Source organism: Lissotriton vulgaris, chromosome 2_1 (genome assembly GCF_964263255.1).
Source record: "Lissotriton vulgaris chromosome 2_1, aLisVul1.2, whole genome shotgun sequence".
Taxonomy (NCBI): Eukaryota; Metazoa; Chordata; class Amphibia; order Caudata; family Salamandridae; genus Lissotriton; species Lissotriton vulgaris.
Window position 1 is genome coordinate 321,157,498 of NC_141687.1, and position 26,004 is coordinate 321,183,501.

At 42.7% G+C, this 26,004-nt stretch overlaps 1 protein-coding gene across 1 annotated transcript in view; it reads right to left on the minus strand.

Annotated features, from left to right (window-relative positions):
- ITGAE (integrin subunit alpha E) overlaps positions 1-26,004 on the minus strand; it is a 771,961-nt gene that overhangs the window by 563,617 nt on the left and 182,340 nt on the right. Inside the window, exon 9 of the mRNA XM_086955032.1 lies at positions 1-152. Within this exon, the coding sequence (XP_086811158.1) occupies positions 1-152 (152 nt within the window). The remainder of the gene's footprint in view (positions 153-26,004) is intronic.

The following is a 26,004-nucleotide window of genomic DNA, read 5'->3' on the forward strand; positions in this document are numbered from 1 at the left end:
ATAACATGCTGGATGGCAGAGGCTGTTTTGGTCACATTGCCCACCTGCTTGATGTCTTGAACTTTATGCAGAGCTGCTTGGCTGTCCCGGCTCTGTCGCAGGTCGAACTCTGTTCTGATTTCTGTTCCATACTGCACTACAGCGAACTCGCACTGCAACAGAATGTGAGAGAACAGTTTGCTACATAGGTATAGGAAAGGCCCCCCTTAACCACCGTAGTGAGTGAGGGCCACCACAGTTCCCCAACATGGCAGAGGCCCCTCGGTCAACTATGCACAGGCAGATCAATAAGGCAAAGTAAAGAACAATTACTGCTGGCACTCCTGGTCAGTGAGCAGAAAGCAACAACGTTGCAACAATTTTGATGAATTGTTGTAGTATACTATATATAAGGCTCTGCAGAGAAGGTGAGACCCAGAATATTTTTGTCCTTGAGCATGTGTCTGGGAGGGAGAGAGAAGTTATAGAGACAGGTAAGTATGTGTGTGTGTGTGCGTGTGTGTGTGTGCAGGAATGTGTGTGCCCATGTGTGTGTGTGAGATCTGTTTGACAAATACAGCAGAGGTGAAAGTATGACCAGGGGTGTAGCTTGGTTAGGAAGATTGGGGGGAGGGAATGAGTTTCAGATTTTCCGACAGTTAGGTTTGCATATAATGTTTATATACATTATATGACAAGCAAAGTGCATGAGAGGGGCCTAAGCGACAGTAGAAAGGAAGCGGAAGGCGGATTAGTAGGAGTACCAAGAGAGACAACACAACATGTTGTAAAATAACCAATATTTTTGAGAATTTTCAAATCAGAGAGGAAGAGAGTGTGGGTGCATTTTGTCTGAGTATATGAAAATTTCTGATGAAATCCGACAGACATCTCATCATACCTGACTGAAAGCACCTGTACTCAACAATTTCTTGGAAAATAAATGTATTAGGTGGACACCCCAACACCACCCCCTCAATCGACACTCCTGAGTATGACAGACCAATGGGAGAGTAAAGATGACCAATAAAAGAGAGGTGACATTACAGAGCAAAAGGTGTGTGTGAAAGAGAGGTGATTAAAAGAGAGACAGATTGGATAATAGGGAATGGTGTTATACACATCCACTCTGTCCTTGTGGTGAGGGTGGGCTCCTGCCTTTGCTGTCCTGATGGGGGCTCCTGAGGTACCTGGAAAATGTGTGTGTTTGAAAGAGCTTCCAGTAGACTAATAGACTAAGTTCACCATGAGGAGCTGTTGAGGAGTTGTGATCTGAAACCATGAGGGCACACCAAAGTTCACATGAAGTCATACTTTGTTAAAATGCTGATCTCCTGGGTGTTGTGTGAAGCTTACACAACCTATAGACCCTTTTTATCTGTGGGACTAGTGCAGTCCATGAAGCTCTCACTCCCAGACTGTCTACAGACCCCCCTCTATGCTTGGAGCTATCGCTATCTACGGACCACCCTAGGAGTAGAGCTGCCCTACCTCTGTCCACAGACCTCCCCCCATTTGTGTGGAGCTATCACTGTCCACAGACAATACCTTTTGTAACTCTGTACTGATCTGTTCCCTTCAGTCCTAGCTGGCTGATCAGACACCAGTCAATTGCTCACAACATACCTGTTCCGAGCCCCTGAAATGCTATCCAAAACCATGAGATCCACCAAGCTCCTCCGACAAGGCCTCTCTGTCCTAACTGTTGTCCCACTACTGACACACCACCAGAGTTCTCACAATAAACCAATGGTGGGGATTGTACTGGATAAGATATTGAAGCTCAGAGATATGTCAAACATCAATCGTCGGTATGTTGTGCCCTGCATGGAATACAAATATCCTGTTGCTGCGACGGCTATACTAGTCCTGTCATCTTGGACACTAGTAATGACAAATCTAAGCCTTTTACACAGCTCCTCTTTCCTGAGTGCAAAGTGGAGCTACTGGAATATTTGTATGATCTTAGAGATCTGACTATCATAATACATTTCCAGTTCAGTATGGACTCTGAGATTTCAAGTCCCACTCCACCCACAGCCCTGTGGTTTTCAGAGACTAACAAAGCTTCTTCAATACACCTCTATTCTATCTTGCATCATGCACTAGCATTTTAACATACACACATCTCCCACAATGCATCTGCAGCCTGAATTGAGATATACACCGACTCACTATGAGCTCTTGCAAACTACCTCTTTGCTGACTTACAGAGTGCACTGGTATTTCAGTGCTATTTTGTGGAACAGGTTGTAACAGTTTTCTTCAAAGCTATATCAAAGTTTTAAACTAGAGGGTGTAAGGCCAACACACCTGTTGCAGAGATCTATGTACCCTGTAAGCTGTAATCACAGATAAATACCATTGTTATTATTCAACTCAATGATTAATGAGATCCACATTGCAAATAACGGTTCAATAATTCTGCTCTCAAACTCACTTGCATATCGCCATTGTCTAACCCAGGGTGGTGTGGAGTGCAAAAAAACGATGGATTAGGACCCAGATCTTTTGACTGGGTTGAATGTGTGACATTGATCCTCATTCGGTCCATCACCTGTTGTTTTTGCAAACTCGCTATAAGTGTACTGGGGATGCCCAGACGTGGGTCCCAGGCACTCCACACCACTGGAGTCAAGCTAGCCGGGCTGATGAGAGGTGTTACCTCGAAACCGGTCCGGTCCTCGGATGCTTGATTCCGTTCTGGGAAGGACATGGCTTTTGTAGTTCGGAATGGACTGTTCCCATGGGGCACAGGGTCAGAGCTGATTTGCATATCGCCATTGTCTAACCCAGGGTGGTGTGGAGTGCAAAAAAACGATGGATTAGGACCCAGATCTTTTGACTGGGTTGAATGTGTGACATTGATCCTCATTCGGTCCATCACCTGTTGTTTTTGCAAACTCAAACTCACCAGCACCATGGAGATCTTTATTTTTGCGAAGCAGAATTACTACGAGATTCTAAGCTATCTCTTACAGAATGGGGAACAATGTCGAAAATTGGTGTATCTGCACCTATTTTGGCATAGCATTTCCATAGTCTGGGACATTTTCTGGGGACTAATTCCGCTATTTCTGATCTAGCAGGGTTGTCCTCAGAAAAATCCAGGGAAATTACATATGAGGTAATACTTCACACAAAATCACCACATTTCCTGTAATACCAATATTAGTATTGATATTCGGTGGCCACTGTTAATAAGGGCCTATGTATCAAGGCAAAATGGGTTCGCAAACGCCGAAATTCACAGAATTCCGGCGTTTGCGAACCCTTTTTCGCTAAATGGTATGTATGAAACATTTTTGGTGCAAAATAATGAATTGCTAAATTTGCCATTCCTTATTTTGCGATTTCAAAAAGCATTCCAAAATGCCATTAAGGAATCGCAAATTACCACCAACTTCTAGTTGGTGGTAAGTTGGGAATTCTTTCAAAAAAGCATCTTTTTTAAAATCAAAAGGTGCCATGTGACGCTCATACATGCATTTAGGGCATGTATGTGCGCCATATGCGCACACATGTCATTTTTAGGGGTGCAGCAGGGTGTTCTTGAGACACCCCTGCACCCTTGAAAATATTCACAATTTGCGATTAGCAAATTGCGATTCACAATTTCTGTGGCCCATAGAAATGAATGGGAAATTATTCCTTAATTGCGATTAGCAATTTACTAATCGCAATTATGGAATTTTAAGGAATCGCTAAAAAGAAGCGATTTTCTACATACATACCATTTTGCGATTTCTAAATAGCGATTCCTTAAAAATCCCTATTTAGGAATCGCAAAACGGAATGTTGATACATATGGCCCTAAGACACTGGCTATTTAGAAGTCACTATTGGAAAAGAATAAATATGCTTTAGGGGGCTCCATCTGTGTACCTTTTTGTGAGACCACCAAAGGTTTTGTCATGCCAGTGAAGCTGGTATGAAAATCTTTAACAATGCAAGGGACACTCACCAGATTATGGAAGTATGTGAATTTTTCCCCATCACAAGAAACTTTTGACATCAGTTGCCAATCCCAAAAAAGTGCTAGTGTGCGCGCACCATGAAGTTGCCAGTTAAGGCAATCTCACCAGCAGAAAGCTTGTGATAGAACCTTACATGTGTTACCCACCAACCACCACAGTGGGAAGCAAATACAACGTTCTACTTAACCTACCTCTAAAATGTGACGCTGTTTGTATTTTCCAACAAGCATTCACCTATTAAATGTTGTCCTAATCATGTCCTTATTACAAGGCAGTATGTGTGTGTATCACATGTACCTTGACTCCAGTGTGATGGGCTTTGGTGGAAGTGTGAAGGGTGTACAAATTAGTAAGTGAAGATGGAGGAATGCATATGTCTTCCTGATGTTTATTTGCACATCCCCAGTCAGTGATACCCATGCAAGAAATATCACATGCATGCTGATTCCAGAGCGTAAAGACAGGAGAGGGGACATGTGAGTGGTGTTGGTGATGAGTATGACCAGACATGGAATGCGTGTGCATCCTTGTTTGTGAGGACTGTACAAGTGTGCCAGATTATGCAGGTAGTGCTTTCCTGGCTGTGAGATATCAGATGCAGGTCTGCACAGTACTATTGTATGAATAGGTGACATTACAACGCATGCTAATACATTGAATGCCGTTGCAACACAAACTTTTACTCCGACTTGCTGTTGGGGGGGGCGCTGGAAGTTGAAATAAATAAATTTTCTATCCCAACACCAGTGTGTGCAACAGTAGGGAAGGTGTTGGAGTTATTAAATCCAACACCTTCTACCCACTGCTGCACACCTTTTGCGTTGCAACGACATGCGATGTAAAGGCATGCGTTGTAATAGTTTTGTTGTAAAGGCAGTCTCCCCTATTTTATGTATGCTGCATAACAGCTTTAAATGTTTTTCATGGTGTAGCTTAAAGCCAAGGCTTCCAATGGCTTGTTCACCTACCAACTAGCAAAGATGGGCCTAGGTATGTAATCGCCATGTTTTGTCACTACAATGGTGTTGAAAAGCTGTCTCCCTGGACTCATTCCCCTCATTTGACTCAAGGTCAAATGTACAAGCCACTCTCGCAGAATCTGTGACATTACCTTTCCAAGGCATGCTTTCAATCCACATGTTTTAACAAACAATACATTTTACAATGCTGGGCTTTACAACGCAGTTCTTTAAAAAACATTCCCCATTAAATCTCAATTACTATTCTATCTACAGGGAGGTGTTACTTTTGGGAATGTTTTGTAACATTTAGCGGTCTACAGTCCTGTGTTTTGAAATATAAGCAGGGTCAAAGATATGGATTCAACTATGTTGTTCTCGATCACCACCACTACATCTCCTATTGTGAGGTAGTGGTGGCGAGAGGGGCTGCGCCTCATGAACAAGTCAGTGTTCATACACCGAATGTTGTTTTGCCATGTTTGATGCTTGATGCAGCACCACTGAAGGTGACAGTAGGGCTTCTCCAGGATTGCTCATGTGCATGTAGGGACACCTTCCTACCCATGAACAATCATCACATGCACACAGACACCCTTGCACTCTGGAGCAAGGGTGAATGCCTTGTTGAAAAGTAGTTAAACCTAGCATTATCGCAGGATGAAAGGCAAGGCTGCACCATATTCTTGAGAATACAAGTGCAGTCTAGCCTTTCAAAAGTGGCGGAGAGTGTAGTTGAACCAAGGAGGCTAACAACACGATCCGCCACTTCCTAGTAGATATCCCCCGCTGTTCATGTACGGGAAGGCACACCTTCATGTACATATACAAAACATGGCATTTTGAATATTTTCCTTGTGTGCTGCGCAAGGCTGCACACTTTGAATAATCAACTACGATGAGAAATGCATTTTGTTATCCTCCCTTTGACTATTTTGGACCAGGATTATCAAGGTCTTATATCTGGTGCTGCCTCATATGTAGGCCACCCTTGTACATAGGGGGCAGCATCAAATACAATGGGTGTTGGGCTGGAATGACCCACGCAATACCCACTGAACACACTTTTCACACTAACCATAGTGTTAAAGGGTGCCTGATGTACAAGGCTGCATTAACTCACGTTACATGTCTCAATGCTGCTTTGTACATAATGTGCAGCCCCTTTCTCCACAATAATGTCACTGAAAGTGACGTTATGGTGGCAATAGTTGCTTGCACATATGCCCCTGACAGGGTCATGTGGTTGTGACACTACCAGTCACATGCAATGCACTGTTATGTGAGTGTTGCCAGCATGTTGTAACTGATCATTGATTCTGCATGCATTGTACATGTTATTTTCAAACTTCACAATCTTTTGTTAGAGTGTAGGTTCCCATGTTCAACTAACCCAGTGTTTCTGTGTTAATTGAAGAGAATTAACATAGTCTTCATGACTCACATTTGCTCATTGATCTTCTTTGACAGATAACACGTTGTCAGAGGAGCCCAATGCATTCAGGGTCAGGAAGGACTAGTATCTCCGCATACAGAAGGTGGTGTAGCGATACCACAGCATGTCAAGGAGGTATCAAGCTGACGGAGCAGCAGTGCCCAATATAGGCCAAGGACACAGCCAGAGTGTGACACAAGCCAGACTGGGCACTTCTGGTGACTGGTGTGGGTCCCAACAAGGGCAAGGATCTGCACATCCCCCCGGAAGAACACCGAGACATGCTTCATCCTCAGTATCCGGAACACATTCTGGTGCCCCCTCACAGACCCAAGAGAAGCTACATTGGCAGCAGCAGGATCTGATCAGGTGGCCCCGTTTACCATGCGGGACCGCCGTGCTATAATGGAGATTAATGTCAGGATGGCAATTTTAGAAGGTGAGATGTCTGAGCAAACCACCCACATGCAGGACGTAAAGGCTGCCCTAGGTCCCCCATTTTTAACTGGCCAATGAAAACCCATCCACCTTTTCTACGTTCCCCCAATGTAATTTATAGTTAGTGATAGGTTAGTTTTTTAATTGTTTGTTGTTAGGTAGTATAGTTGTAGTGTAGTGATAGGTACTGTTAGATTTTAGCATAGTTTTATATTTATTATCTTTTAGTATTTGTGGATAGGTTTCCTTTTCCTTTGGGTGGGGGGGAGGATGTCTTTGTTCTTGAAAAAAATATAAAAAAAACAAAAAAAAGATATGTTTGTGTATGATATCCGTGTGGTTAGTTTATGTTTATCTAAGATGTATTTGTCCTGTCTTCTGATGTGCTTTAAGGGTGGGAGGGTGTTGATGGCTCAGATATATTTTTGCATGTTTAGTATTAGAAGAGTTAAATAGTTACGGTCATTATTCACTTTGTCATAGTTAGTTAAGATTAGGTTAGTTGAATGGTGCTTTGTGTCAGTTTAGGAAAGTTTATTTGGTTAAATGTTAATAAATTCATACTGTTTTGGAATTCAGTTAGCACTTATGTCTGAAGTGGTTTGGTGGTATATTGTGCAGTGAACTTGCATGCATTACAGTGTGGCAAGTTGGAGTCATGGCCTAAGCTAGGGACACTCTTTGGTAAAGTTGAACATCTCATGTGTGACTCACAGAGTTGTAATACACATTGATGCACATTTGCAACACAATGTTGGAACATGGCCTTGAACAGACATTGACATTTCAACTCCTATTTATTAATTTATTAATAACTATTTAATTGATAATCATATATCATCATGTAATTATCATATTGTTAAGGTGCATTTTAGGTGTGAGTTGTTTAGTTTGTAGGGGAATAGGGTGGAGAGTTAATTATTGATAGTTGATTATTAATTTTAAATTTTTCAGAAAAATTTAATTTCTTTGTCATTTTGTAAATTATTTAACAATTTACGTTTATTTTATATATTAGGTGTGTTTTGTAATGTTTTTAGGAGAATAGGGTGAGAAGTTATTTAAGTAATAATAAAAGAAAAATTCTTCAAGTATCAATAAATAAGTATTTTATTTCTTATTAATATGTTAATTGTGTTTCTTTTTTAATTCAATTACATTATATTGGCTGTTATTTTTGCCTGAATACAATTAGGTATTTTATTTAAAATAATAATATATGTTTAAATTGGTATAATTAAAAAAATGCAATAATTATGTTTTTTAAAATGTTATTAAGCCATAAAGGGCCTAATTACAATGCTGGTCGGACTGACATCCGCTGTCCTTTCAGAGACGGTCGGACTGCCACTGTCTCATCAGAAGCGGTTTATGCATGCATCCTGTGATTCGACCGACTGCTGAAAGCTTTTCTCTGACCGCCGAGATGGCGGTTGGAGAAAAACAGCATTCAGAGGGCAGTACAGGGATCTGACCATTGTGCGGATTACACTGAGGGTTCCTGACAACCGACCGTGGCAGTTCAACCGTCTGCCTCGAGTCATTGGAAAAGTAGAATTTGGGGTAAATGTTTACCCAAATCCGCTTCTCTCCAGCAGTGTCCACCCAGGATCTCTTTCTCCATTCCCCCCTACACGTGGGTGGATGAACTCCGATGACTACGATCCCCTGGGTGCCAGAATCCAGGAAAGTCCTTATGTGGTATGTATCATCATTGAGTGGACGGTGCACATTCCGCCAGACTGTAGTCATGGGATACATAGTGTATAAGGCATATTCCCAACATGACATGCATGTATGTACAATTCACATGTTGTCTGTGAGTTTTGTATGCATTTGCAGCAACATATTTGGGCATATGTGCTCCATCGTAGATGCGACCACCGCAGTAGCAGCGGTTGCATTGCAAAACGGCAGGGGGAGGCTTCTCATACTTGACTTTCGGGAAAGTGCTCGCATAGATGGAGGTGGGTCCGACTGGAATCATAAATAGGCCTATAATCTTTGGTTAATTAATAAGTTATTAAAATATGTTATTTGTTTCGAGCACACTATTCTCTCTTCCGCTGCTGCGAGTTGTGTGGGAATAGTAATTTTTACACCTTTGGTGCACAACAATTTCCTTATTGTTGCTCAGACTGGAGTAGGAATAGTAAATGTTACCACTCCTGTGTCAAATGCTTTCCCTACTGTTGCACAGACTATAGTGGGAATAGTAAATGTTATCCCTCCGGTGTCCAACGCTTTCCCTACTGTTGGACAGACTGGAGTTGGAATAGAAAATGTAATCCTTTCAGAGTCCAACACTTTCTCTACTGTTGCACAGCCTTGAGCAGGAATAGTACATTTTACCCCTCTTTTGACCACCCTTCCCCTAATATTACACAGACTGCAGTGGGAATAGCATATGTTACCCCTCCCGATTGCAACACTTTCTCTACTGTTGTACAGACTGGAGAGGGAATAGTACATTTTACCCCTCTGAAGTACAATGCTTTCCCTACCAATGGACTAATTGGAGTGGGAATAATAAATGTTACCCCTCCGGTATGCCACTGACCATGTCATGAATGATGTAATATGTGACGTCATCAGCAGTGCATTACGGGGGTGCGAGTTATAGTTAGCTCAACTAACTATAACGGCAGAATTTCTATGGTTTTGTATCAGTGAAATGTCCAACTAACTATAACGTCCCTGAAACCTATGGTTTTACAGTGAATTTCAAAGGTTTTTAAATGCTAATTTGTAATTATAATCTTCTTTAAACCTATAGTTTTTCCAGTGATTTTAAATTATCACTTCATTATCACTTCACAGCCGATATCCCCAGTTTTCCAGTAATAGCTTCCATAAAAAAATGTTTTGTCCCAAATGAGAACAACTACTAATGGTAATACACGCTGAGCGTCAAAGGTACTACTAAGTCAGTGCACCGTAAGTTATCGCCACGTGGCGTTATTGAGGCAGAATTCAATAGACAAAAAGTCATTGATCTGAGTGCCGCTCCCCCGGACCACGCATCATCGCAGGGTATGTACACGCTGAGTGCCGAAGTTACTACTAACTCAGTGCACCATAAGTCATGGCAAGGAAGAGTGAACAGCTTTATGTCAGTAGTGAGGCATACTATCACTTGAAAATCACCCAAAAATACTTATAATATAAAAAGAACAGAAGAATCGAAGTACATTAATTATTACAATCCGGTGATTTTGAAGATGTGGACATATAATATGTTGCAGATAACTCAATTGCTGTTGCTCGCTATGTCACATCATATATTACCATGTCTGAGAAGACAGAACTGAAAGAAATGTGGGAGGAAATTTCACAGCAAAAGACACTTAGCAAAAAATTGTACAGCTTCAGCTTGAAGATGCTTTCACATCGAGAAATTAGATCCTACAAACGACTCTAAAACCTGCATATTTCGACAGTGTTTTCCATAAATGTTTAAGCTTTTGTTCCATACACCTACACTGCGGTCAGAAGAGCTCACAATTTAAATTGAAACATGTTTTATTTATTACAGAGAGAATTGTACTCTATGTCCTTGAACTTTGTATATAGGAAGTGACTATAAACATTCCTCGATGTCTGTGCTGACTTCTGCACATGAGAGACGGAGAACATTACAATGCCAGATGTGATGTGGCAGAGATCGTACTTGCACCTTTCTTTATAGCTGGATGAAGTTACCAATAAATTATCACTGAAATTACAAATACATCTGTGGAGTGGTCACTGAAACCTTTCTGATAAAATATTGTGTGTATAATTTCACATCTGCTGTCCTACCTCAATGTACCACAAGTCATGAACCCTTCACGATAGAATATTTTCTGTATTATTTCATATCTAGTGCCAATACCTTAGTGCAGCACAAATCCTTGACCCTTTATGATTGAATCTCTGCGTCTGATCCAATGATTACTGTTGTACTTGTTGCCAGCACCAACCATTCCCGGAGGGTTGGCTTACCATCACACCACACGCATCCACCACAGATGTCACTGGAAATGTGACCCTGGTAATAAAAAGGAGTCGAGCGCAGGTGCCTTTACCCAGTTCCACTATCTATCTGTGTCTGTGTGTTCATTATGTATGCAACATGCTGCCCCTGGGCCCTACCACATTACATAGTGCTCTGGACAGCGTATGCAACCATTTTACCTTTGAGAATGGGGGAAAACTTTAGTTATGTAACTTTGTCTCGGTCATTGTACAAGTGCGTACATATAGACTGCATAATTAGAGTACTGCAAGCAGGATGTATAGTGAATTTATAAGTGCGTGAGGATCGTTGTAGTGATTGTATAAGTACATATGTTGGCACAGTCTAACTCCGACAACAAGCTTCTCTCTAATTGACTGCCCTCCATGTGCCAAAAACTGAAACGTCAACTTTCCATGGCCCTGTATTCCTACAGCTGCAACACTCCACTGAATGTGCAATAAACATTCATATCCACACAGATGTCTCATGTCCACCATCTTTCTTGTGTGGAACTATGTATGAATATAGGGTCAGTGATTCCCCGTACCTTACATGCTGGCCATATTGCTGGACTTGACTTTTGTAACCCGGGTGACGGTAGCACTCGGACACGGACACCCGCATACAAAGTTGTCAGATTTCTTAAGCTTTCTATAGCCCAAAGCCAATCAAAAAGTAGCCCAATATGGCTACTTAAGGGAAGGAAGGGCAAGGACAGCATCAAGCAGGCAGTGAATGTATTGGAATTGATGTTGCAGCGGGATGCAAAGTAAATATTTGCCTAATAAAGCGCTTTAATATACTATTTTACTGGAGCACTGTATATAGATTTATAATCTGGCAACTAGCACAAACCAAAATGTTACAGCACAATCAGAAAAAATATAGCCCAATTGTGCCTGATCTAGCCCAATCTGGCAACACTGATAACACAGCCACTCCAACACGGCAGGTATACACCCACACAACAACCATCCAGCACAAGCATCACAAGACACGTGACCCTGCTAATATAAAAGACCGGGCGCACGTGCTCTACGACATTTTAGAGTTCTCACTGAGTTAGTAGCAACGCAAGCACTGAGCGGGTGATGATGATAGGTGCACTAGTATGTCCTCTGCCATGGCTATATCAAGTCTCAGTACCAAATGTGAGACCTGTTAGCTTGCAGAACGGAGCTGCATGATGTGGAGTGTGCCCTGACCGCAAAAAGGTGAGCAGCGAGGCCTTGGTTCGCAGCGTCGGGCATGATGTGGAGGGTGCCGTAACTGCAAAAAGGTGAGTAGTGAGGCCTTGGTTTGCAGCGTCGGGCCGATACCTCTGGGCGGGATACAGCAGCCTGAATGCAAAAAGACGGCAGAGCGATTTAGGCGTACGCACTTGTATATACTCTGCCACAGCGTCAGATTGGTAACGCGGGCACTGGTGCAATGTCCAAGGGCCGGTGCCCAGTTCCAACTGTGGGCTGCTTTTTGAAGCAGTCTGGGGGGCAGATTTGGGTGGTGTTGCTGTTCTTCGGATACAGCCAGCGGCCTAGTGGGTGTCTAAAAGTTTTTTCCGGAGGCAGATGGGCGTCATTACCCCACGTTTAGCAACAGGCAGAGATGTCACTTTCTTTCCCTTGCAGGGCCGGCCTATTAATGTATGCATACCTAGCAGGGCAGGGGGCCTGAGAAGAAGTGGCCTCACTTGTTTTTAAGTCACCAGTGTAAACGAATCTGTGCATTTTGTTATATCTCCCCCATTCCCCCTTTTTTAAATAAAATTTGGCCGAAGCAGAGTTCTGAGAAAAGGCAATATGCAAATGTGGGCCACTTTTTTTTAGCATGCCCGGATCGATTTTAAATCCTAAGCCAACCCTGCTTTGCCATCACTAATTCTGTACTATCTTTAAGATGTGGGAGCTTGAGAGTACCACTAGGTCACGGCACGTGGTTGAAGACAGAGAGGTGGCATAAAGGTAAGCTGTGACGGTTTTGTACACAGTGTGGGCACTCAGTATCCCTCCTCATCTCTTCATTTCTCTCCCTCACACTCTTTCTATCTCCCTCTTCCTAAAACACTGTTTGTCTCTTTCTCTCTCTCTCGCTACCTCTCTCTCTCTTTCTCTCTTACTCTTCCTCAGTGAAAACATATTTTGGGATCCCCCTTTTTTCTCAGCCCCCGCCTTACGAATCACCCCCAAACTTTTTGGGAAAATTTCATAAAGATTCATTAAACAACGCAAAAGTTATTAGCAAATCAAAAATGCTTTTCCTATGGAAACTGGGTTGTAACTATAACTACCTACTGGCGACCGCCAGTAGGTAATATATATATTGTTACTCAAACTTCAATAAAGCGATCACTCAGGGGATTTGCAATACCACCAGTTGGTTTATTTTTCAGTAACGCTTTTCACCTGACCACACAGGCTTGCTCACACAACTGGTGGTATTACAAATCCCCTGAGAGATTGCTTTATTGAAGTTTGAGTAACGCTCTGATGACCGGCATACTCTGACAGCACCAAGAGATCCAACTTCCTTGGGCAAGGTGACACAGCAGGAGCGCATAGACTGAATGACTGAATATATATATATATATATATATATATATATATATATATATATATATATATATATATATATATATATATTACCTACTGGCGGTCGCCAGTAGGTAGTTATAGTTAGGATTTTTTTCAATGTTAAATCTGAAAATTCTATTTGGAATAACTTTGGCGCCGGTTGACGAATCTGCCTGAAAATTTCCTCAAAATGGCCTCGCGGCGTTCCGGTCCTTCCCTGAAAGTTCGGGGGGGATTCGTCAAGCGGGGGCCGAGATAAAAGGGGGGTCCCAAAACGCGTTTTCCCCATGTTAATTTCCATAGGGCGGTCGATTTCACTTTTAGCCCGAACGGCTGAATGGATTTCCACCAAACTTGGCAAAATTGTAGGGACTGGTAGCCCGATGTGCCTTTGCTATGTCTCAAGATATGTGCTCCAGTGGATTTTGAGTAATTAAGGTTCAAAAAAATATATATATCTATAGCCGCGCTCCGGTACGCGCACCGGTACGCGCACCGGGCGCTTACCGCGACTTGCGCGCAGAAAGCTGATTGGCTCTGGGATGTCTGTAAACATTCTAAACAGTCCGGAGCGGCCGCCATCTTGTGTCTCGGTAGGATCGAGACACGAGAGGTGGCCAAAACAAAGAGGGAAATGACCATAAGGGGGAAGAGTAGACCCCCCTTGACCCCCTAGGTTTGATGTGGGGGCCATAAAAGGGCCCCGCGGAGCAAAAAAAAAATAAAAAAAATTTTTGATTTTCGCGGGGTGAGCGCCCGGTACGCGCACCGGTACGCGCACCGGTAAGCGTACCGGGGAGTGTACCATGGGGAAAAAGAATGACAGTTTTAAAAGTAGCTGTTTAAAAAAAAAAATGTTTTGTTGTTTTTTTTTATACATACACATACATATATATATATAAATGCATATGCATATATATATATGCATATATGTGTATATGTGTGCGTGTAGAGAGATGTAGAGAGGTAGAGGTGTAGAGGTAGAGAGGTAGCGGTAGAGAGGTAGAGATTAGTAGAGAGAGAAGAAGAGAGAGGTAGAGAGGTAGAGAGTAGAGAGTGAGTAATAGAGAGTAGAGAGTGAGTAGTAGAGAGTAGTAGAGAGCAGTAGAGAGAGTAGCAGAGAGTGAGTAGTAGAGAGTAGTAGAGTGAATAGTAGAGTGAGTAGTAGAGAGTAGTAGAGAGTGAGTAGTAGAGAGTGAGTAGTAGACAGTAGTAGAGAGTAAGTAGTAGAGTGAGTAGTAGAGAGCAGTAGAAAGTGAGTAGTAGAGAGTAGTAAAGAGTGAGTAGTAGAGAGTGAGTAGTAGAGAGTGAGTAGTAGAGAGTAGTAGAGAATGAGTAGCAGAGAGAATAGTAGTGAGTAGTAGAGAGTGAGTAGTAGAGTGAGTAGTAGAGACTAGTAGAGAGAGAGTAGTAGAGAGTGAGTAGTAGACAGTAGTAGAGAGTGAGAAGTAGAGAGTGAGTAGTAGAGAGTAGTAGTGAGTAGTAAAGAGTGAGTAGTAGAGAGCGTAGTAGAGAGTGAGTAGTAGAGAGTAGTAGATAGTGAGTAGTAGGGAGTAGTGAGTAGCGAGTAGTAGGGAGTGAGTAGTAGAGAGAGAGTAGTAGAGTAGTAGAGAATGAGTAGTAGACAGTGAGTATTTGAGAGTAGTGGAGTAGGAGAGAGTAAGTAGTAGAGAGTAGTGGAGAATATTCCAAAGTTTGGCACAGCACCACTTTCACAATGAGTCCAATCAAATCATATCACTTAGAGTCCTTATTGAAGCGCTGAATCTTGGTGTATATTCAAATGCTTTTATTTTCCTTAAGTTTATGTACCACAGCCAGCCGAAAGGTTTCGTTCTGTACAACAGAACTTCTTCAGGGCGTTCTTATTTCCTTCAAGTTATGTCGGTATCCAGTTGTCATATAACTAGATATTTCTTCCAAATGTTAGACGAGACATAAGTATATTCTTATTCAAAGTGACTAGGTATCAATTTTACCCACACAATTCGGGCAGACTTGAGTAATTTATAGCATCCTCAAAGTCAGTCTTTCAAAAATTCCAAAGTATAGGACATGATAATCCAAATCCAAATGTTTCTCAAGAAAAGTAATTTACAATCGTTCGGAATATCGGTGTTTGGGCAGATATGATCCAGGGACCCCCAGTATGCAAGGGGAATTAGTCCCCCCTCTACAAACGCGCCAGTGGCCTGCATTGCAGAGAGGTGTAACAAGGGTGTGGCCTCATTACACTTCTCTGCAATGCAGCTCCCTCGCGCATACTGGAGGCTCCTGGTGGACCAGTTGACCCCAGGGACCCCCAGTATGCAAGGGGAATTAGTTCCCCCTCTGCAAACGCGGCAGTGGGCTGCGTTGCAGAGAGGTGTAACAAGGGGCATAGTCTCATTACACCTCTGCAATGCAGCCCCTGGCGCATACTGGAGGTTCCAGGTGGGCTAATTGGCCCCCAGGGGCCCCCAGTATGCAAGGGGAATTAGTTCCCCCTCTTCAAACATGCACGGGGGCTGCGTTGCAGAGAGGTGTAAAAAGGGTTGTGGCTTCATTACACCTCTCTGCAATGCAGTCCCCTGGCGCATACTGGAGATTCCTGGTGGGCTATCAGGTCTTATATAGTTAGGAATTAGCATTAAAAAAACCTTTGAAATTCACTGAAAAAACCATAGGTTTCACACCAGTTATAGTTAGGAATTAGCATTTAAAAAACCTTTGAAATTCACTGAAAAAACCATAGGTTTCACACCAGTTATAGTTAGGAATTAGCATTTAAAAAACCTATTAAATTCACTGACAAAACCATAGATTTCACACCATTTATAGTTAGCTGGAAATTTTACTGACATAAAACCATTGAAATTCCCACGTTATAGTTAGTTGGACTCACTATAACTTGCGCGCCTGTAATGCACTGCTGATGACGTCACATATTACATCACTCATGACATGGTCAGTGACATCACTCATGACATCACTGATGACACCATCCTTGTGACAGAGTGACAGATCTAATTTCAGTGTAATGTAACGCTTGAAACACATATTCAAAAATAGAAACAAACATTTTCAAAAAAATGGAGATACCCAAACCAGTAACAACAACCAATTCAGTAATTCCACCATCTATATACACATCCACTCATTCACCAACAGTTCTATATAGTCACTCATATATATACTCACTCATCATATGTAGTGATACACCTATACATCCTGTTACACATCAGCAGTCATCCAAAAGTTACTCACACACATACTCACACATGCAAATAAACTATTGAACATCCATTTATTTGCATATACATTTATACACACACTACCACCTTACTTCTAAGGAAACTTACCCATACTTACTCTCTTAAACAATCACTTATAGAAACACATACTTATTTAAACAGGAACTCCTACAATCTCTCACTATATATACTATACTCACTTATATACATCAATACTCACATATACTAGATTAAAACATATGTCGTTACTAATGAAGACACTAGTGAGACAGTCATTCACTCACTAACACACACATATACACACTCATCCACCCATACAGTCCTGCACATATGCTGTCTTCAAAACACATACAAACAGTGAGTCAGTCACCAACCCCTGCAGCCACTTATACACAAAGAGAAACACTGATACAAACATTTAAATATTTAAACAATACTCGCTAATATATGTATTCACTAAGATACACGTAATAAGCCAGTTACCCAACCAATTTTTTTTTTAAAAAACATCCATTTACACACTTATTTAAACATTTATTCTTCCATCGACCTTTACAAATACATATATAAAACAAATTTATTTTTCAGAAAGACACACATTCACTGGATGGTGTCATCAGTGATGTCATGAGTGATGTCACTGACCATGTCATGAGTGATGTAATATGTGACGTCATCAGCAGTGCATTACAGGCGCGCAAGTTATAGTGAGTCCAACTAACTATAACGTGGGAATTTCAATGGTTTTATGTCAGTAAAATTTCCAGCTAACTATAAATGGTGTGAAATCTATGGTTTTGTCAGTGAATTTAATAGGTTTTTTAAATGCTAATTCCTAACTATAACTGGTGTGAAACCTATGGTTTTTTCAGTGAATATATATATATATATATGAGACAAGGAATTCCTCAGCAACTTGCTCTGCGCTCGCAGACACCGCCTCCACGCCAGCAAAGAAAGAGGACCGGACCATCAAAGTCAGCACGATGGAATTTATTTTGAACAGAACCAGCGACGCGTTTCGGGCGGAAAGCCCTTGATCACGCTACAACATGTTTCAAAACGTTATGCTTTTTTATAGGTGTATGCAGTGATACTAACACCGCCCCCTGGAGGCGTCCACCATAATCACGTGATGTTGAATAAACAGTGAAAAAACACTAATCGCTGATACAATGTTGCTTTCGATTGCTAGTATACACAAAAGTTCTAACTGGTTAAATCCCAGAATTGATACATTACATTAAAAGAATTTTTCAGATGTAAATACATCGAAACACCTTTTCTCATGGTTAAATACAAATGACATGTATACCAATGTTGTGCAAATATGCAAATTGTAGAATATAGCAGCGATCATATTAAAGTGCATGTATAAAAAAGTGCATAAGTGATGAAGATATAAAGTGCAAAGGTTGCGGGAACATGGCAAACTCCTATCGGAACAGTAATATACTATGTATAAAAATTAATATGATTAAATTAATTAGAAAAATCCTATTCTATTGCGAGTTCTTTCAAAGGGTTCCAAGTAAGGAGAAAAAAAGGGGGTTATCATTTAAGAAGCTAAAAATGACAATATGTATAAATAAGACCATATTTCATATATATACACTCTCTGCGCCTACTTACACATCTAACCAAACATACCAGAAAAAATAATACTAGTTGAAATAAAAAGCACATACAAATGACAAGACTAAAGGTAAGAGACCAAAGAGGGTATCACCAAACTAGTAACTATATACACACCCATCGCAAGAGCCCCTATATACAATATGAACTGCCCGCATATCTCCATATGTACACCTCCTTATTACCTGTCACATGTTAAACCTCAATTCAATGTATTTACAAATGTACAAAAAATATATATATGTACACAAAATTCCTGTATAATGAGAAGACAGTACACTGTATGCTATACCTTTGAAATAATCTCATGGAACTCTAACATTACAGTCAAAGAATAGGATTGGATAAATACAATAAAGTTGCATGGTATTACATAGACAGAACAAAGTACGTGGAGTATGTCACCATGAGTGAGTATGATGTAAAACTTCACTAGTTGTAAAAACAGATCATGGGACAGGAGATGTAGGGACCACAAGGTACTTCTAATAGGGAACCTAACTAGAAGTACGTGTATAATACGGAGAAGAACAACAGAATGCAATCAAAATATGTCTAGTAAATTACAAGAAGTGATGCATTTCCTCAATGTTGTTGAGCCCGTTGGGCCAACGACTATCGAGTTCCAATATGAACCTAGACTCCAGTTTTCTTAGTTCTGCCTCACGGTCACCCCCTCTTTTTAAGCTGGGTACAGCCCCAATTACGAAGTAACTAAGGCAGTTTAAATCTTTGTTATGGACCCGCTTGAAATGCCGGGCGACCGGGTAAGTAGGGTCACTGTGCAGTATAGCCCGTAGATGCTGTAGTATTCTGGCGTGCACCTGGAGCTTGGTACTGCCAACGTATCTAAGCCCACAGGTGCACGCCAGGACAAACACAGCATAATCTGTTTTGCAATTATAGTTGCCATTGATGGTCTTGGCAACTGTGCTGAACGGGGTATGATAGTGTGTAGTGGAGACTCCAAATTTACAGGCCCTACAGCTGGAGCATTTAAAAAAGCCTCTGGAAGGGCGTAGCCATGGCACTTTAGTTTTCAGTTCAGGAGCTGCTCTGTCCAAATAGTTGCCCGTAGTTCTAGCCCGTCTGAAAGTTATGGTAGGGGTAGAGGGTAACCTGGTGTTTAAGATGGCAAGGCTGGCGGGGGGTGGCGATGATTGTCCGGTCGTCATTCAAATTTCAGCTCCTTCCTCACCCCCCCATTCCTAACGTGGACTACCTGGTGGCCCGTTCCCTCAACCTTCCTTCCCCCCTCACTGTGGTTCTTGTCTATCGCCCCCCTCAATCGATGCCTTCCTTTGTAGCCTCCATCCAGGAGTTGCTGGCCACCCTTGTGGTCAACAACTCCTCTGTGCTCCTTCTTGGTGACTTTAACTTCTGGCCAGGAGACCCTAAGGAAGACCTTTCTTCAAAAGATTTCTCTGTCACTCTTCAATGTCTGAACCTTACCTCTTATGTCACAGCCCCGACCCACGTGCATGGTCATATACTTGACCAAATCTGGTCGTCTTGTCCCCTTGCTTTACCTCCCTCCATCTCTCCCTGTGTCTGGTCTGATCACTCTATTATTTCTTTTTCTGTTCACTTAGGTATGGTTGTCAAACCCTCTCCCCCTAAAAACCTTCTAGCCCGCAACTGGAACCAAACCGATCTTGATTCCCTTTCACTCTCTTTGGTATCCTCGGCTCCTGATCTTACTTGTCTCCCCCTTGAATCTCAGGCCAAAGCCATAAGTACATGGCTTGCTGCTTCGTGTGACCGTGTGGCCCCGCTTAAAAAGATCAAAGCGGTTCGTCCATACGACGCGCACAAATGGTTCTCCACTGAGCTCAAGGCACTAAAACTTGATCTCAGGCGGGCGGAACGCCTTTGGAGACGTCAGTATTCCCCTCCTCTGCGAGTTCAGTACAGACAACTCCTTACCAACTACAAAAAAGCAGTCCTTAATGCCAAAACCTCTTACTTCACGGAGAGAGTATCGCTCTCCGTGAATAAACCTCGTGAAATCTTCTCTTTGGTTCGCAATCTTGCCACTTCTGATCGCTCCACCCCCAGCCTGGTTCCCTCCCAACCCCTCTGTCTGCCACTTAATAACTTTTTTATCGACAAGATTGCGAGAATTAAAGCTGACATTCCTACTGTGCCTCAGCCTACCCTCACCAGCCCTGCCACTCCCCCTTCTTCTTCCCTCGACACTTTCCCCCCCATCTCCCTTTACTTGTTTCACAACTACCTGTCTAAAGTTAAATCTGGCTCTCCTTTGGACGGTGTTCCTGCATGGATCCTCAAAATCCTCTTCACTAATTGTCCTGGTCCCCCCCTCTCTTTTCTTAACTCCTCACTGGCCTCCGGTGCTGTCCCCTCTTCCTTTAAATCTGCTGTTGTCCTCCCTATTCTAAAAAAACCTGGTCTAGATCCTTCCCTCCCCGCTAATTTCCGTCCCATTTCCCTTCTTCCCTACCTGGGTAAGATCCTAGTGACCCACGTCACCTCCTGCCTCTCCTCATACATCGAGGACAATGGCCTTTTAGCTTCCCACCAGGCGGGCTTCCGCCCTGGCCATTCTACGGAAGCGGTGGTTCTAGCGGTCTTGGATGAACTCAAGGGCAAGGCAGATGTTAACCTTCCCCAAGCCTTGGTGCTTCTCGACTTGTCCGCTGCGTTTGACACGGTCGACCATTCCATTCTTCTCGGCCGTGTCTGCGCAGTGGGCATTCGGGGCGCGTCCCTCTCCTGGCTAGCATCCTTTCTTCAGGATAGGCATCAGGCTGTTCATCTCTCTGGTTTCTCTGCCCCTTCCTGTTCGGTCACTTGTGGTGTTCCTCAGGGCTCTTCTCTTTCCCCTCTCCTCTTTAATCTGTATATCTGTCCCCTTGTTTCTTCTCTTCTCAAGCTGGGGGTCTCTGTATATAATTATGCAGATGACCTCCAGCTTGTCTTTGATCTGTCTTCCTCTCCTGATTCTATTCCCAAGTTCAGTTCCACCCTTATCTTTATCTCGGAGTGGATGAGCGCCAACCATCTTAAGCTCAACCCTGATAAGACGGAACTTGTCCTCACGGGTGGTCCCTCTAACCCTTGGTCCCCTGCACATTGGCCCCCCTCTTTTGGCCCCCCCCCCCCACACCCTCTCCCTCTGTTCGCACCCTTGGCATTAAAGTCAGCTCTGACTTAACCATGCACAGCCAGATCAGCTCTGTTGTGTCTTCATGTTTCCTCTCCCTCCGTCTTATTCGGAAAATATCCCGTTTCTTCACCATCGACGCGCTTAAAACCATAGTCTTGGCTTTAGTCATCTCACGCCTCGACTATGGCAATGGCCTGTACGTGGGTATCCCTTCCCACGAATCCCGACGTTTACAGGCCATTCAAAACCAGGCTGCCCGTCTCATTCTCTCCCTCCCCAAATCCTCTCACATTATCCCGGTTTTGAAATCCCTTCACTGGCTCCCCATCCGCTTCAGATCCCTTTTCAAACTTGCTTGCTTTGCCTTTCGCGCCCACTCCCGCTCTGCCCCTGCCTACATCACTTCCCTCATTTCTTCCTATGTTCCCAGTCGCACTCTCCGCTCTTCCTCTCTCTCCCTTCTTCACATTCCCCGCTTCCGCAAATCCAGATCCGGGGGCACTCGTTTTTCCGTCCTGGCCCCCCAGTTCTGGAATAGTCTCCCACTTCATCTTCGCTCCATTCCTATTTTCAGCCACTTCCGTAAAGCCTTAAAAACTTTTCTTTTTTCTTTGGCTTTCCCTTCTTAGGTCCCCTGTGTCCCCCTCCGTGAGATCTGACCCAGGTCCCCCAGCGCCAGGAAGCCGCTTGGCAGCAGTGCGCTTTATTAAATATTGTTTTCATTTCATTCAAGATATGGTCACTCATTATAATCGGCCAGTGTTTATTGAGAATTGACCTGATTTTTCTCTCTTCCCTGCTGTAAGTTGTAATGAGACGTGGGCACTCGGGTTGGGGTTCCACTCCCAAAGAGGGTTCTATTGTAGGGGCAGAGACAGAAAAGAGGCTCTCCCTAGACCTAGAAAGGGACTTAGTTACTGCAGCATTTAGTATCTGCTCGGAATATCCCCTAGCTCTCAATCTGTTTAATAGTTCTTGCAAGCAGGTATTGAAATCAGATGGGGAGCTGCAGATCCTCTTTAACCTGAGAATTTCCCCATAGGGGATTCCAGAGATAGTGTGCCTAGGATGCATACTGGTTGCATGCAGAGTAGCATTACCTGCAGTCTGTTTTCTGTGGAGGGTAGTGTTAAGAATTCCGTCCGCGACATATACCTCAACATCCAAAAATTGAATGCGATTCTTGTGTATATGAGCAGTAAAATTGAGGTTAAGTGAGTTGTCATTCATATCATGGATAAATGACAACGCTTCCTCTTATATATTACATCACTCATGACATGGTCAGTGACATCACTCATGACATCACTGATGACACCATCCTTGTGACAGAGTGACTGACCTACTTTCACTGTAAAGTAACCCTTGAAACACATATTCAAAAATAGAAACTAACATTTACAAAAAAGTGGAGATACCTATACCAGTTACAACAACCAATTCAGTAATTCCACCATTTATATACACATCCACTCATTCACCAACAGTTCTATATAGTCATTCATACATATACTCACTTATCATATGTAGTGAGACACCTTTACATCCGTTATCACACCGACAGTCTTCCAAAACTTGCTCACACACATATTCACACATGCAAATAAAATATTGAACATCCATTTTTTTGCATATACAGCTATACACACACTACCACCTTACTTCTAAGGAAACTTACACATACTTACTCTCTTAAACAATCACTTATAGAAACACATACTTATTTAAACAAGAACTCTTTCAATCTCTGACTCTCACATATACTCACTTATATACACCAATATTCACATATACTAGATTAAAACATATGTAGTTACTGATAAAGACACTAGTGAGACAGTCATTCACTCCCTAACACACACATATACACACTCAACCACCCATACAGTCCTGCACATATGCTGTCTTCAAAACACATACAGTGAGTCAGTCATTGACGCATCTATGTGCTAAGTAACACCCCCACCAAACCATGCAGACACTCAAACTGATACTAAAAAAACATCTAATAACCCATATACACACACATGTAGCTACTCACCAACCCATGCAGCCACTTATACACTAAGTGAAACACTGATACATATATTTAAATATTTAAACATTACTCGCTAATATATGTATTCACTAAGATACACTTAATAAGCCAGTTAGCCAATCAATTTTTAAAAAAACATCCATTTAGACACTTATTTAAACATTTATTCTTCCATCGACCTTTACATATACATAAATAAAACATATTTATTTTTCAGAAAGACACACATTCACTGGATGGTGTCATCAGTGATGTCATGAGTGATGTCACTGACCATGTCATGAGTGATGTAATATGTGATGTCATCAGCAGTGCATTACACGCGCAAGTTATAGTGAGTCCAACTAACTATAACGTGGGAATTTCATTGGTTTTATGTCAGTAAAATTTCCAGTTAACTATAACTGGTGTGAAACCTATGGTTTTTTCATTAAATTTAATAGGTTTTTTAAATGCTAATTCCTAACTATAATTAGTGTGAAACCTATGGTTTTTTCAGTGATTATATATATATATATATATATATATATATATATATATATATATATATATATATATATATATATATATATATATATATATATATATATCACGCTTCTCGTCTCCTTCGTCTTCAAAAAAGACACAGCACTCACAGGGGAGAGTCTCTGATTTTCTTTTAGACTCTCAAACGCACCAGACATGTTTCGGCATTCGCCTTCCTCGGTAGTACGAGGGCGCGTCAGTGACGGCCATGTTTTATTTACACCGTGACCACTTTGCCTGTTTGTCATAAACATCAACATAAATGTAAATGTAAATGTATAGGCATTTATATAGCGCACTACTTACCCGGAGGGTCCCAAGGCGCTTCGACCACTGCGAAACCCTTCCTGGCTTCCCTGAGAGATGGCCCCTTAATGGGTATCTCCAGGGTGAGACCAGGCATCCCCGGCGGTCTGGTGGGGCCGTTAGTGAAGATGAGGCAAGCTAATGCCCAGAGTTGCCGAGTGTGAACGCTGATCAGAGTGGGCACTGAGGCGAGAGAATTATCGAGTCCGCTGACCCTGGTCCAGAAACCTGCCGCGCCGGGAATCGAACCCTGGTCCCGGGCCGTCCTCTGCTCTCGGGTCTGCCGCCTCTAACCAGTGAGCCACACTACTTCACCTAACCAGTGAGCCACACTACTTCACAAACAAAGGACCAATGTATGTTTACAGAGCGTGGCGCAATCTTCGAACAATAATAAATAACAGAAGTATATACATAACATTACATATATACAAAATACCTCATTGTTTAGTCTAACGTACTGGCAATAAATCTATAATTCATTACACTATATACAATTCTATTGTGATCAATCTCCAACGGCAATCACGCCCTGCTTGGGCATATTACTTCTGCACGCCCATGTGTTCCTCATCACGCACTGAATGGGCAAATTTTCCATACATTTTGCCCACAGTTTCAAAACGTGCAACTCTAACCCAAACAAACAAATAAAATAAATAAACTAAAATAAATCACTGCCATTTATATACAATCAATACGTCACATAATACATCAGAATCCTAGGAGTAAAGTGCAGATCTCTTCTATTTTCAGTATACCGTATTGTATACTATACAATTAAGCATGGGCGGATTTTGCGGATCCACGATCCGCGGATTTTGCGGATTTGCGGATCGTGGATCCGCAAAATCCGCGGAATTTGCGGATCCGCGGATTTGGGGCGGGGCTTCCATGCGAGTGCACATGCCTCTTGTGTGCATAAAAGGTCAGAGAAAGATCAGTTCAGCAGATGAAGAGAAAGAAGCCCCTGGTCACAAGAACAGCACGGGTATTGTGCTCGTGAAAGTCAAGGATGCAAAGGCCTCTATACAGCATCACAGCTGATTTTCCACGGTAGAGTTGGGAAGAAGGCACACCTGTCCAGCCTCGACGACGCTCACGATTGTTTTTGGGCTAATGAATGAGTCACTGAATTTGAGCATCAACTAGTTCGAGCGACCATGTGTGTGTTACTATGCAATCGCCCCGAAGGGCGCAGGGGTCCCTTGAGTGAGCTGTCCATCATAGTGGGTGAATGGCGGGAAGACGGTGCAAACCGCAAGTGTGTGGGCGGGGCCAAACGTGCGGGGCTTCCATGCGAGTTCACATGCCTCTTGTGTGCATAAAAGGTCAGAGAAAGATCAGTTCAGCAGATGAAGAGAAAGAAGCCCCTGGTCACAAGAACAGCACGGGTATTGTGCTCGTGAAAGTCAAGGATGCAAAGGCCTCTATACAGCATCACAGCTGATTTTCCACGGTAGAGTTGGGAAGAAGGCACACCTGTCCAGCCTCGACGACGCTCACGATTGTTTTTGGGCTAATGAATGAGTCACTGAATTTGAGCATCAACTAGTTCGAGCGACCATGTGTGTGTTACTATGCAATCGCCCCGAAGGGCGCAGGGGTCCCTTGAGTGAGCTGTCCATCATAGTGGGTGAATGGCGGGAAGACGGTGCAAACCGCGAGTGTGTGGGCGGGGCCAAATGTGCGGGGCTTCCATGCGAGTTCACATGCCTCTTGTGTGCATAAAAGGTCAGAGAAAGATCAGTTCAGCAGATGAAGAGAAAGAAGCCCCTG